This window comes from Poecilia formosa, unplaced genomic scaffold (assembly GCF_000485575.1).
Source record: "Poecilia formosa unplaced genomic scaffold, Poecilia_formosa-5.1.2 Scaffold11, whole genome shotgun sequence".
NCBI lineage: Eukaryota > Metazoa > Chordata > Actinopteri > Cyprinodontiformes > Poeciliidae > Poecilia > Poecilia formosa.
In genome coordinates this window covers 3,498,069-3,513,070 of record NW_006799950.1, presented here as the reverse complement: position 1 = coordinate 3,513,070, position 15,002 = coordinate 3,498,069, and the positions used below count along the sequence as shown (strand labels likewise).

General features: G+C 38.3%; 2 protein-coding genes across 5 annotated transcripts in view; one reads left to right on the top strand and one right to left on the bottom strand.

The window, feature by feature from the left end:
* Positions 1-525: 525 nt before the first annotated feature.
* LOC103132568 (up-regulator of cell proliferation-like) lies at positions 526-5,617 on the top strand. Its single transcript, XM_007544384.2, has 5 exons — positions 526-1,200; positions 1,272-1,308; positions 1,934-2,203; positions 2,304-2,570; positions 2,812-5,617. The coding sequence occupies exons 1-5, from the start codon at positions 940-942 to the stop codon at positions 5,271-5,273; spliced, it is 3,297 nt and encodes a 1,098-aa protein (XP_007544446.2). The 5' UTR covers positions 526-939; the 3' UTR covers positions 5,274-5,617.
* Positions 5,618-5,837: 220 nt separating this feature from the next.
* cabp2a (calcium binding protein 2a) overlaps positions 5,838-15,002 on the bottom strand; it is a 24,741-nt gene continuing 15,576 nt past the window's right edge. The window contains exons 1-7 of one of the 4 annotated variants that reach the window (XM_007544375.2): positions 13,836-14,331; positions 12,429-12,659; positions 9,718-9,748; positions 9,245-9,379; positions 8,916-9,025; positions 8,687-8,834; positions 5,838-7,275 (exon numbers count right to left, since the gene is read on the bottom strand). In XM_007544375.2, the coding sequence (XP_007544437.1) occupies positions 7,250-7,275; positions 8,687-8,834; positions 8,916-9,025; positions 9,245-9,379; positions 9,718-9,748; positions 12,429-12,659; positions 13,836-13,883 (729 nt within the window). In that variant the 5' untranslated portion in view covers positions 13,884-14,331 and the 3' untranslated portion in view covers positions 5,838-7,249. Of the gene's footprint in view, positions 7,276-7,895; positions 8,835-8,915; positions 9,026-9,244; positions 9,380-9,717; positions 9,749-12,428; positions 12,660-13,835; positions 14,353-15,002 lie in introns of those variants that run through there. The other 3 variants (XM_016666930.1, XM_007544359.2, XM_007544367.2) reach the window with 3 other exon arrangements.

The window sequence follows — 15,002 nt, the reverse complement described above, 5'->3', positions numbered from 1 at the left end:
GATCGGTAAAGCCTTCTCCAAGTTCAATGCAATAACATGCGATATTGAAAGATTTACAATATCTGTTGAACTCATTGATTAGGGAAGTAAATATTTATGTGATTTTTGTTTGACATTTTCTTAAGTACCAATTAAACCTACTTCTGGTGCAATTGGTAGAGCTGTTGCCTTGCAGCAAGAAGGTTCTGGGTTCAATTCCCAGCCCAGGGTCTTTCTGCATGGAGTTTGCATGTTCTCCCTGTGCATGTGTGGGTTCTCTCTGGGTACTCTGGCTTCCTCCCACAGTCCAAAAACATGACTGTCAGGTTAATTGGTCTAAATTCTCCATTGGTGTGGGTGTGTGCATCTATGGTTGTTTGTCCTGTCTGTCTCTGTGATGAACTAGCACCCTGTCCAGGGTGACCCTGCCTCTTGCCCGTATACCTCTGGAAATAGGCACCAGGACCCCTGCTGGCCCCAGTAGGGATAATGGTGTAGGTTGATATGAATGCTCCTTCAATTTTTGGGGGGGGACATTTTATCACAGTAAACCAATTGGAACCATTTGGTGTGGTACAGTTTTACTAGTTGTAATGAGAGCTCTAATCAGATTATATGGGTTGAAAAAGCTTTGAGTGCTGCTAGTGCTAGCACAGTACCAGCATTTTAATGGTGTAACCTATACACATAAAGCCAGCATGGCCAGTTATTCCTCAAATTCAGGATACATACAACCCAGGTGTTGAAGTTGCTGTCATTCAAACACTTTTTCCCCAGGCTCCATCAAGGATCCTGACCTTGATCTGATCCTGCAAAATAAAACTTGCATTTGTGATGAGTTTATGATGGCTTAGAAAAGGCCTTCATTTGTGGGATGGTTCCACTTTACAAATATAATCCAACTGTTCTTTATTTTGTAATGACCTGCTTTTCTTTACTCCTCTCAGCCATGGGGAGTTGATGTGTGACATTTGCAACCAAAATGCGGCTGTGAAGATATGCCAGACCTGCAACGACTTCTTCTGTGAGCCCCACGCCCGTCAACATGGCACCCAGTTGCAAAAACACATTATCAAAGACATCGGCAGTGACATCCAAGACAGAAGCTGTCTGCATCAGAAGCCTAAAGATTTTTACTGCATAACTGATCACATGCACATTTGCAGCATTTGTGTGGAAGGAAACCACAAAAGACACGACATCACCTCACAGGAGATTCAGGTAACCATGAGATAATACATTGGAAAACATTGTTTTGGTGGATCTTCACTAACAATACTCTTTTCTAACAGGTGGATGTTGGTGAGGACCTTGGGCAGCATGATACAGGTTGTTTAACAGTTTTCGATTCTTCTTTTTTTTTTGTGAATGTTGCCTTGATGTCAAATATCTGTTTTGGACAAAATGTGTGTGTAAATAAGTCCCAAACAAAAGTAATACTCTAAACTTAATAAATAGCAGAGACACAAATTATGAATGAAATCTGCTTTGATCACATCTTTCTAATAGGGTAAAAAGATTTTAAAGGTCCTTAATGTTATATTCAGTTTTATTGCTTGTTTATTTTTTTATGATGTTATAATCTCTTAGTTACACAACTGTCACTGACCTTTATCCAGAAACGTGAAACACCTAGTGGGAAATGATGTAACATACTGACACTGGAAGGTGATTTAAATTAGATAAAGTGTGTTGTCGGTGACTGTCATCTTCATGGAAAAAAAACAAAACATGCAAAGATCTGTTCAATTACTGCTGCAAAATACTTTAATTTGTCTACTTTAAGAGTTACCACTGAAACTGTGTTCTGTAGGCGGATGCAGAGAGTTTTTAGAGTGGGTTCTTTCCTACGATATTTGCTGTATCGCATCAAACCAAATCTTGTTTTATAACATCAGGATGTCCTGTGATGTGTGGCAAATTCTAACTTGGTCTACTTTTTCTTGTTGGCCAGTGGTGCCCCCTCCTGGTGAGATCAAGTTCCTGACAGTGAAACCAAACTCTGTTGCGTTAACTTGGGGATTACCACCGGAACTAAGCGGAACTAAGAAGTTCAGAGTTAAATGGAGCTCTTTAATAGAGGTAGAAGGTTTGTTAGTTATCAAAGACCTGAATAAAGTGGAAATAAACAACCTTCAGCTTGGAGAGCAGTATTTCTTCAGTGTGGCCACAGAAGATGAAGGTGGCAAGTTAAGTAAATGGGTGACAGCATGTGTGTCTACAGGTAAAAGTCATGAAGCAAAAGCATTTTTTATTGGGTTCATTATTAAATCCCATAATTTAATGCTTTAACAAACCTTTTGTCATTGTCTTCCTTCTCGCAGCCGTGCCACCTCCTCGAGATTTGACAAAAGTTTGCTTAGAATCCACGACTCTGTCTTTAACTTGGAGCAAAGGAGAAAACATGGAAGGAATCCAACATCAATTCCTGATTACCATCACAAGTCCAGATAAAGAGTCTTTTGTAATATACACAAAAGACTGCCACAAGACCTTATCTGACTTAGAGTCAGACACAGAGTACAATATATCAGTCTCAACATTGCTGAATGACAAGACGAGTGATCCAGTTTCTATCTCTGTGCACACAGGTGATTTCATTTGTTTTATCTTTAACCTCTGCAGTTAGAAGAAATCTTGCTGAAGTTTAGGATCTTGAAAAAGTATTCAAATTTCTGAAACAATTTCCTACTTTTTAACAAATTTCAATGTGCAAGCCAAGACAGCTAAATGTTGTAGAAATGCTTTTCAGTGTTGGATAGAAATGTATATTAAGGTTTTTCACCCATTGAGTAAATGTGATGAATTTGTTGCTCTTATCTTGTTTGACAGAGCTTGGCCTCAGGGAAGTATTGACAAAGATTGGACTTGAAGACGAGTATGACACCAAACTAAAAATTAGCCAAATCCTCCAAATTATTCAGCATGACACATCAGAGATCAACATCGAAACACCAGAATCCCTCACTGAGGCCTTCCTAAGGAGACTTTTAATGTGTGACACAAATGCTAGAAGTGTGAAATGTGTGTCTAGTGATCTGGAGATGGACAAGAAGAATGCTATCAACCCTCTAGATTTGATAGCTGGACTGTTTCTCTGCTCAGACAAGTTCCTTCAGCAGAATATGGTTGGTAAAATGGTACAATGCCAGTTTGCGGTCCCGCTCCTCCTGCCAAACATTGAAACAAGAGAGCTAACCATGATGCTGTGGTCTATGCGTGAAATTGTCCGAAATTTCACACCCTTGCAGCAAGCATTCAGAGGAACAGGCAGTGAGGAAAGACTTGTGTTCTCTGAAATGCCTCTGGTATCATTTGTCAGGCTGGGAAAGCACTTCCTATCCAAGTCTCAGATGTTAAACAAACTGCTAAGTAACACAGAGCAGTACCATGATATATTTTACCATTCTGCTTTGGAGTGTGGAGATGTGCCACGAAGAATTTCAGAGGGGCTTGTCGAATTTAGCTGGTACCTTCCTTGTGGCAACAGATCTGTGGATAAGTTCAGTGAACCAATGGCTGTTGCCAACCTCAGAGGGGACATCAGGTCCTTTGATAAGCAGTTTACATTCCTCTGTCAGTCGTCTGCAGTTGTTTACATCCTCTGTGAAGAATCAGAGGTTGAATACTTTAAATATCTGCAAGGAAAACAAGTGCAAGCAAAACTGATTTTGATCAGTAGCAAAAGAGGGAAATCGTTCAGATTAAAAATGTTGACAGTTGAGCCAAACTTAAAAACAACAAATTTAAGTGAGACAAAAACAACTGAAACAGAGTTAGTCAGGCCCCTCCAGGAGTCTGTTTCTGAAATGCTTGGGAAAAAGTCAAAAAAGGTGTCTCTGGAAAATCTGGCTGAAAGAGCTCGGTGTTGTGAGATCCTCGTCGATGACGATAGCGATGAATGCCGAAGTGCACTGAAGAACGCCAGAAAAATCACTGCACGTATCGACAAAATATCTGAGTTCAAAGATGAAGAACTGCCAACTCAAGGAAACATCTGGAAAGCAATTTCATGGGTGCAAACAGAACACTGGAGACTACGAAAAGTTGGCAAAATAAAACTTGAGGAATACCATAAGACCCTGGAAAGAGAAGAAAAAGAGTTCAAAAAGAAGCAGCAAAGGTTCGAGATGACGACCACAATGTCAAACTTCCTCAACGGGTTGAGTGCCTCTGAAGTTCACCGCTCCTATTTCCTGAAATGGTTGGAAATGACACTGGAGGATCTGTCCCGGCACCAGCTGTCAGCTCTACTGAATCAATACGTGACACTAAAAATGAAGTGTCCAAAAGAAACAGATAAAATAGCAGATGTTGACCAGCAAATTTCGATTTCCTCTTTACAAATAAAACATTTTTTTCGAGAGTGTGGGCAGCGATATACATGTATGGCCGACGTACCAGAGTTCAGCAATCTAAGGAGAAAGGTGGAACAGCTCCCCATGTTTGCTGCTCAGATGCTGCTAGATGGTGTCCCTCTTGAGCTTGTAGATGGAGATGCAGCAAACATTCCCTTGACTTGGATCAATGCTGTTCTTACTGAGCTTCACTCCCTTATACAATCTAATAGTAAGGTCAAAGTCATTTCAGTGATCGGAGTAGAAAATTCAGGAAAGTCAACTCTCCTCAACACCATGTTTGGGACCAGGTTTGCTGTCGACAAAGGAATGTGCACTAGGGGAGCATTCATGCAGATGATCACTGTCAGCAAACATGTAAAGAGCAAGATAGGCTGTGACTGCATCATGCTCATCGACACTGAGGGACTGAAAGCCCACAAGATAGTCCAGGACGACCACAGCCACGAACGTGACATAGAAGTAGCTTGTCTTGCTGTGGCACTAAGTGACATCACAATAATCAATATTTCCAAGGACGCCTCAGTGGAAAAGGAGTTCTTGAGGATGGTACTTAATGCTCTGACAAGGGTGAAAGTTGAGGACAAGAAGCCATTATGCCATTTTGTTCAGGTTCACATGACAGGTTTGCCTGCTTCTGATCAAAAGAAAAGAGATAAGGCATTGCTAGAGCAGCTCAATGTGATGATCCAGAGGGATCTTCAGATAAAGGCGACAAAGCTTGCAGATGTAGTAAGCTATGATTCAAGCACCTGGATCTGGCACCTTCCTTCTGTTTGGAGAGGAACTCCACCAATGGCTTCTTACAGCTCCGACTACAGTAAGACTGCACAGGCTTTAAAACGTTGCCTGCTAACGGATCTAAGCAAATGCCCTGAGAGAGGAGATCTGATGGATTTTGCAAAGAGGATAGAAAGCTACTGGGAATCTGTATGAGGCATGACAAGTCGCTAAGCTTCCGGTATTTCAAATGCAGGAATAACTAAAAGTGCTTTACATCACTCAAAGAGAACAAACCCAAATCTAACCATAAAAATAGAAAAGAAAAATAGTAACTGGTCATACAGTGAACCTAGAACATTTGAAGATCTTTAGAGATTACCAGCAGAATCTGTTTGACTGGAATCAGAAGAAATGGGAAATGATGCCTGGGTCAAAAATTTGAAAAGAGAGTTTAGTCCTGAACTGCATCTTTCTTCTGTTTTGTTTGGTTGAAGCCTGCTGTCACACCTTGATGCACACCTGAAGACACTTCCTTCTCATCAGTGGACTCTAAAAAAGTGTTGGTCATCCAGCGCCTCACCCTTTCCCCTGGGCAACTGTAATTTGGTTGACTGTTAAAATCATTCCTATCAACCAAGAGCAATTCTGTAAAACAATCTTGTTTGGTGAGCTATTTTATTTCCTTGTATTCTGACTTGGATGTGAAACTTGGTAGGGGTTCTTTCCAGTTTGTAGCAAGTCAGGGAGCTTACGCATTGTGTTTTTGTGTATCTTGAAGTGAGAACTGTTGTTATTTTCAGTCACCAGGGGGCATTTATTTGCTATTGTTTTGGAATTAGAGACTAAAGTTTATTGCCTCTTTTACTCTGTGCCTCCTAGTGTTCCATTTTAAGAGTCGTAACAAAAACCCTTAAAATGGTGTTTAGAGTTTTAAAATCTTTATTTTGCTGTTTTTCATGGTCACCTGTGAATCATAGTTTTACTCTTTACCCCCCTGGCCTTTTTAACTTTATGGGCAAATATGAATGGAATCAAATAGCTTGACTGTTATACAGTCAGTCATACAATGGACATGGTAAACATAATTTATTGTCATCCACCCATGTCCAGGTGTTGCTTGTGGAAACGCTATTGATTGTGTCTTCAGTTTCCTGTAAGACAGCAAGCATCACATCCAACTGTTTTTTTTTTTTGTTTGTTTTTTTTTGGGATGTAATAGTCAAAAATGAGCAGTATGTCTAAAATAACTGGCCATTTAGCTAAAGTTCATTTTTGTCTTTTTCAATGGTCATTCTCCTGCAGACATCTGAAGCTCAAACACCTGAACAAAGCCACTTTTTTCCGTTATACACTCAGATGGAGCTCAGTTTATAGATTTAACTCCCGCATTTGAAACATTTACCCCAAATGAAATGAGATTACTAATCCTGAGATTAATGGATTATTTCCCTTTGGTTATCAACAAATGAGGAATTGAGACGAATGCCAAGACGAATTTGAAGCAACTAACAAAAAATCCTGTATGTTAGCTCCTTTCAGTTTGACTTCAAAATGATATTACAGGCTGTTATGCATATTTTATGCTATTTGGAAGCACAATATATTCTAAGTATTGTAAAAGTTTAATATCTTCTAAGAATTTGTTGATTGAGGTATTTGTATATAAGCTAGTTTGCTTTGTTTTCGCAAAAAAATCTTTTTCCTCTGGTGTTGAAATCAAACAACAGGCTGGCAATAATTAGGTTATGTTTATTAATCTTTAAATAATACATGTTCACGTTTATTTCAATGTTACATTTACCTTGAGATTAAAGTTAAATATTCATCTGAAAATGTGCACAACTGTTTCTGGCAAATTGTAAAAATAAACAGAAAAATATATTAATATGTCTAAATAAACTTCCAATGCCATTTGTTGTCACATTGTCAGACATTTACATAAAAATTATTTAATACATTTCACATTTTATTTTATTTTTTTTAACAAGCATTGGAGTCATTAATCTACAACCTGCAATTATGCACATACTGTAATACATTTTTACAATGGATAAATAAACTAACGGGTCTACCTGAGAGGCAAGTGAAAAATTACAGAGACCAAGATTTTTGTACATATGAGAAGACTTAACAGTGCGCAGTCTGATTCATGTTAGTTTCAGTGCAGCAAACCGAGGCTTGAAGGAGATTCAGCGAGACATCATTCGCACAAATTCTGTGGAAAGGTGAAAAACTTTGTTATTGTATTTCATCAAAGTGAGTCAACAATGCTCTGAAAACATTCAGCTGATCAAGAACACAGCAGTGCGTGATCACATTAGCAGAAAAAGTGGTAACACTTTATTTGAAGGGGTGTGCATAAGACTGACATGACGCTGTCATGAACATGACATAACATCTGTCATGAACATGAAGAAGTCTGTATGAATGTTTATGACAGTTGTCATGAAGTGTCATTCGGTAAATAATGACACTTTTAATGAAAAGTTGCTCTAAAAGTTGCATTAAAAGTTAATTAAAAATGCCAGCTTTGCATGAAATTATCATAATTTACAAAATCATGCAAAGTTGGCATTTTTAATGGACTTTTAATGCAACTTCTAGAGCAACTTTTCATTAAAAGTGTAATTATTTACCGAATGACACTTCATGACAAATGTCATAAACATTCATAAAGACTCATTCATGTTAATGACAGATGTCATGTCAGTCTTATGCACACCCCTTCAAATAAAGTGTTACCGAAAAAGTTTCCACAATTTTAGTTGCAATTTGCTTTCTAAAATCGAGAACCATACAGTATTTCATTTCATGCCCCACAGACTTTATCTTTTCATATGTACTTGCATATCAATAAACACATCTAATGTGGGTTTAAATCTGAAGAAATCAAAATAACTTAGTGGAACATCAGGTTTTTTCCCCTCAGTGCAGTATGTGTATAGATTCTGATACACATAATACATTGTACACATAATAGTGTATGTATATTAGAATGAAGGATGTATAATTCACATCATTCTGCTGTATCAGGGAGAGGGTGATTACTTTTGTGATGTAACGATCATGTTAATTTCCTTCCTCCTAACTGACCATCTTGGACTGAACGGTGAATGATTTCTTTTTCGCAGTGGACCATGTGTGATATTTCTGCTGTGTCAGAGTGATGATCAACATCAGTGAGAAAATTTAGAACAGCTTGACTTAGCTTATGACATTTTACATGCAGGTTACAGGCCAGAACTGCATGAATAGCTAAAGTCAGCAAATATTTGAGTCCCCTCCAAAATGACATGTGACTGTGTACCAAGATATACTGTAGCATTCATTCATATCAACAATAAAAACTGCCTAAGCACTACTGCTGAAGCTAACATCTACAGTCTTCCCTATTTCCACTCTTAGGGAAAGAGCCAGTCAGTGTCAAGAAAAATAATTGGTGCTCCTGGATTGTAAATGTCAGCCAATAGCACGTCTAGTAGCATTGTGCCCAGTTATTTCAGCCTCTCAAGCTGCCTTTTCTATCGAAAATCCTCAAAAAGGGTTTTTCTGGAAATAATTTGGTGTCACAGAAAAATCTGTGAATCTCTGAATACTGACCTGTAAATAGGCATGGGTCCACTTACCTTCAAAGTCCACCTGTCCATCTCCATTGAGGTCTACGTCTCGCAGGATCTCATCAATCTCCCGGTGGTTCAGCTGTTCTCCCATCAGTTTCTTCATAGCTTCCCTTAGTTCCCCAAGGCTAATCTGACCATCGCCGTCCGAGTCAAACTTAAAAGTGAAATAGTTTTGAAATTAAAGATTACATTAAAAGAAAAAAAAAGCTTTAATGTTTAGTAATATGCTGCTAACCTCTCTGAAGGCATCCCTTAACTCTTTTACTCCAATCATGTCTGCAGTCTCAGCAAGCATTTTGGGGCCCATCAGTTCCACAAAGTCCTCAAAGTCCACTCTGCCCCCACCTGTGAAATAAAATATTATATTACTTGCTTTTCTTTAGCACAAAGTATAACACACAGTATAATATAATACTGTGTGATGTTTTACATGAAATCATAGAAGAAGAAATTCTGCTAGTCTTGGCAACAGCTCCATGGCAGGGGGTCTAACTTTGTTTACCTTTACTCTAATGTTTGTGGACAAAATCTTAAACCGACTGCATTAGTGTTTTGAAGACTCACAGATCTGCTGGCTGAGCTCAATGAGTTCCATTTCAGTCGGCATGTATCCCATAGTCCTCATGCATTCTCCCAGGTCCTTATAGCTGATGAAGCCATCTTTGTCTTTGTCAAACTCTCTGAAGGCTTCACGCAGTTCTGCAGGTAGAGACCAATTTGAGTGATAAAAAGAGGAAATTGCTAAGTCAAAGATTTATTGCTGCTGTAAAGGAGTGTGAAACAGAGTTGATTTTTTTTTAGATTATGGCAAAGGACATTTGCTGAAGTATCTGGCCTGAGAATCATGTTGTTTTCAGAAGCTAACATTGGTGGACCTAAGTTGAATTTGTGAATATGTACTGAGATGTTTTGCGAAAATAAAACATTGTTCACATTCAGCTCAGTAGGTGCAAAGTTAGGATTTTAAATTGTGCAATATAAAGTTCAGACTTCAGCAAACAGAAAATTTGGCAGTGGAGTTGTTGATATTTCTGTACCTTCCATTTCCTCTGGCCGTAGGTCTCGGTCCTGTGTTGGTGTGAGTCGGAGACAGACAACGAAAGAAAAAAACAAAAAAGAGTCCATTAACCTTACTCTCTGACATAACATTCACATCACTGACACCACTGTTTTAATGTCACCCTTTCACCTCTCCAGATTCTTTCAAACATCTTTTTTCCTTTCACCATCTGTCAGTGTGAGCCGAAACTCTACAACAGGATTATTTGGTTTTTGATCTGACTAAACAAACTTTCTACGTCCAGCTGCGGAGAAAGTATGTCATAAATATGGTCCAGGTTAAATATCTGAATTGTATACCACAGACATTCTTAGTGTATTAATGAAAGTTTTTTTTTTTTTTTTCCCTCTGTGTGTGCATTTCAAAATAAAAGGGAACTCTGTGAAATTCAGACATTTCAGCCACATTATTGCAGAATCAAACACAATGCCATTATTTATTAACACTAAATAATAGAAAAAATGTTGGACGGATGACAAAAGAACAGCTCCAGTTGCAACTTCCTTGGTTTGAGGCATGAGTTGAAGGTCATGGTAGGATAAGTCTCTTGACTACTTGTTCTGCGAGGTCATGACATCAGCAGCAGCAGGAATAATACAGGCTTGGATTAGAGAAAACAGGGGACACTACAGCAGCAGGGAGATTACAGCCGTAAATTGTATTACAAATCATGAAGGCTTATCGGTTTATCATTTCCCTATCTGCAGCTTATTTTCATCTGCAGCTGAATTGCTGCACGGTCGACTTTCGTTTTCAGATCAATACACCTGAAAAGGCTAAATGAACATGTTTGCAGTAACTGTATGGATGATGTAATGTTTGGACCATGCCTCCTCTAGTCTTGATCCACTGGTTACGTCTGAAAGAAATTCCCACACTGTGCACAAAACCCAGAAGCTACAGTCAGACCTTACTTTACACACCAAAATGACAAGAGTAAAAAGGTTTTGCAGATGCTGTTTGCAATTTTATTTTCATGAAAAGATTAAAAAAGATTAAAAACCCTCTGTTCTCTGTCTAGGGATTCCATTACTTTCCTTCTCCCGTGGATTCAAATAAGATTAGGACCCTTTTTTATTTGACAAGGTTAAGTCAGTTCAACTTAGAAAGTTTATAACATAAAAATAGCTGCATGTTTCTGTCCTGCACTAGCAGCAAAACAGTTGAAATGTATTTGTTAAGGAAGTTTGTCGTAAATCTTAACATGGGTGAAATCTCTCACAAAGGATTTTATGCACAATCTTTAAGCACACATTTAGATCTTACAGCAGACTCTACAAGTAAAGAGGTAAAGCATCAGAGTAAATTGCTGACATGAGATTTGGTGAACCCAATTGTTTATTGCAGTTTACAGTTTCTCAGATTTTTATCTACTCCATTTAAGCATCCTGTTCATTGCGGCGGCAACATAAACCTGACTCCTTATTCAGCTTTGATGGTGACAGTTCAAGTTGTTTCAAAAGTGTTTAATTATTTCTCTGACTGTTGATATGTGCAAGTTTACACAAGTAGCTGTGGTGCTGAAATAATCTAGATAGCTGTGAATATTTTACCGGAATAAAACTTTCTTTTGTCTTTTGTATTTTAGAGAAAATTGCCTCTTTGTCAATTCCTATTCATACCCCAGAACAACAAGGAGTGACCAATTACTCATTAAAAGATCATTTTCACTTTGAAATCCTTAAAAAAAGAGAAAAAATTACAAAAAAAATGTTTAAGGTATTTTAAAGTCAAATAAATGTAGTGCCAGAAATTTTATAAAGAATAAGGCTCTCTTGAAGTGGAATGCTTTCCCTCAAATTTGCATTTGTGACATTATGCTAGTGTAATAAAAAATAAATGTTTTACAGTTTTCTTGCTCAACTTTACCAAGTATGTTTCTGTTTGCAAGTGCAAATCATGATATTCAGGCATTTCTGCTGCTTAAAACTGCTAAGAAATTTTGAAATTGTCAGAAAAATGCATCAATCTTTTCCATGTGATGCGACTGAACAATGACTTTAACTAATTTTTTTTCTGATAGAAACAGCTGGATTTGTTTAAATTGGATTTTAAACATTTTTTAAGTTCAGCGTGAAGTTAAAAAAATTAATTTAAGATGTGCTAACACAATTATTGTGTTGTTTGAAGACCAGCTGCAATTGTTACACGTCTATTTTAACTGCGTGAAGGGTCATTGCTGTAATATGCAAGTGTTGACAGTTTACTCAACACAACATCAAGGTCTGCTTTAAAATAGTAAAATAGCTACATAATCATCTCCAATATTTCTCACCTCAGGAGAGAAATATCAAGACCCTACAGCTTCATTAAACGCCGTGCTCTGCTTTCTTTCTTATATAAGTATGGCATCCATCTGATTTAAGTCAGTACCAGACTTCTAGCCATGTTTAATTACATATGTCTCATACATGAAACACAGCTGAGACATTACTAGTGATTTTAATGCTTTCATAACAAAAAAATATTTTTTATACTCAGTTTTGCACAAACATGAACATTGAAGTGGTATGGATGGGTAATGATGGTGATTTTAATTGTAAAGATGACTCAGCAGATTGCATTCACTCGACCTGGTCCAGTATTGGTCAAAGAGCGCAAAAGAGTGGATCCGAGTGAGATGCTTGCTGTGAAGTTGTGACTGACTGAGTGGGTGTAAACTCTCGTGTAGGTGAGCATCATACATACAAGTTGGCTTTGAGCGAAGCCCTGTCTGAGGAAGATACAAGCTGGCCCCACTATGTTGTGCAGCATGTTGCAGTTCTTAACCAGAGTGCACAGCGGGTCATCAAATTCCCGCCTGCTCCCTCCTTCCTCCTCATCCTCCTCCTCCTCTGTGTCCACCTCCCCAGCACCACCCAGGGAACCTAGCATGGCCGTGGCTAACGCTGTGTCACTTTGCTGTACGGACGGAGCCCCCTTGGACAAAAGAAACCAGTTGGATTAACATTATATTATCTTCAGAAAATAAGATGCCATTTATTTATTTACAAATTTTTGTTTATTCTACAGGACAACAAATAACTTTAAAACTGTCAAATGTTTTGCCTGTTCAATCTTGCTTTGATATAGTGTCTTGTATGTAAATCAATCAGAATGGATCGTTCAAGCCAATTTTTCTTTTTTTTTTTTTTTACAAAAAATAACAAACTTCCAAATATTTTACTGGGATTTTGTGTGATAGACCAACACAGATGGCACATGGAACTAAATCTTTGTTTATTTTGAACAAGTAAAATCATATATGGTTTTCAATTTTTCCACACTACGAGACACCGTTTTTCTAATATCCCTAACTAAATAAAACCATATCCAACCAATTTCTTTCATTCATTCATCTAATCAGCAGACAGAGTCTACCTGTACTACTGTGCCTGTAGAAAACATTTTAAAATCTGAATATTGAACAAGGACACAATGAAATTACGACAAAAAATGCCCTGATCAGATAAAATATATATACATATTAATAAAAATCTTTTTCATCTACATAGAAAATTATGCATAAAGAGGAAAACTACCACTGAACACCCCATTCCCATTGTGACACATGGTGGTGGTGGAGTTATGTTGTGGGCATGCCTTTCTTCTGTAGAGACAAGAAAGCTGGTGAAAGCAGGAAGAAAACGTGCTAGAGGTTGGAAATGACTTGAGACTGGTTCAGAAGTTCATTTTCAAACAAGTCAACGACCTTAAACCTACATTAGGGTTGTTACAAAGGATGGCCTGGTTTCAATCAGTGTTTTAGAAGGACTAAGTCAAATGACTCATCTGAAATCAATATACCAGAAGGAAGACTAGGAAAACTTTCAGTCTGATGTGAAATCCTAGAGGGAAAACAATCCAAAAGACATGCAGCTGCAAAGCTCCAAAGGATGGTTCTGAAAAGTACTGACTGAAAGGAGCTGGATGCAAACACCCACTATGTTCTGCAGATATTCACTAAAAAAACAACTTGAAAACCATGCATGATTGTCCTCACTGTTGTGCAATGCTATGTATTAATCTGTGACACAAAATCTTGTTTCTGATTGACAAAATCTAACCAGATGTGAAACTGTTTCTTTATATAATTTCATGCTGATGCATACTTACCTTTTTCCTGTTACTGTCCTTGTTAGAAGTCTTGTTGACGTTTCCCATCACCCTCCCCACCTGCCTCCTCCCACCTCCACCCTTTCTTCCTTGGTGGTCGCAACACTTATCCAAGGCTTCTTCTCCTCTTCTTCCTTTACCCCTCTCTTTTTCTCAAAAGTCACATAAAAGTGTAAAATCCATGCTTGATCCAGTGCATCCCACGTCGAGAGGGGGCAGCTCCTTTCAAGAGGAAAGAAAGTGTGTCCGACTACACTGCTGTGACTGAAGGCGACTCCTCTCAGTTCACGTGTCCCGGATCCTATTGGTCCGCCGAGACGTAAAGCAGGTGTGTGATGCCACGCTAAATCCTAAACTCCTCAGCTTTAAAACGTTTGGTGTGACGGTATAGAAAGCAGGATGAGAGAGATTGACGGGGTGGGTCAGGAACACTGGGTCATATCTGGGCTGAAACATGCTGCTCCTGCCAGACTCTGGCTGTGATTGCAGGACTTGACCATTTTTCTCTCTCCCTCCCTGTCTCTCTCTCTCTCTGCCTCTCTTACAGACACACACTTACACAAGCTCTTGTTTATCTTCACAGATCATTTCTTGAATTTGGTTCAACTAAATCTAATTCATCTCATCCATCGTCCCCTCACTACCTCTCCAACATCATATTTATGCTCTAAAAATGACTAGTCTGGCACAACTCAGAGGGCGTGTGTGTTTGAATCAGTGTATGTGTAAATCTGCGGGAGAAAAAGGGGGAGGGGATGGAGGAATTATGGATGGAGAGTTGGCCGCCCGTTTAATCCCTGGAATTTCAGATTAGAGGAAAAGAGCTATGCTGTCAGGCGATAGGAGTGATGAGGTTGCAAATAGAAGAAATATGTGTTTGAGTTATTATCAGTCTCTATTGACAAGTGAACTGAAGCAGTGTCTGAAATATATACAATCTTGAAAATCATTCAAGATGATGCTTTGGAAATAAAAATCATAATGGCATCCTTTTTTACTTAATGAACTTATTAATGGACTAATTGAATTAGACAAAAAGTCTGAATGTAGTATGACCTGCAAAAATATTCCCATATTTCTCTCATTATAACGTGAACTTTAAATGAATCTATTGGGATTTTTTGTTACTAGCATGATTATAAAGTTAAAAAAAATATATATATATAT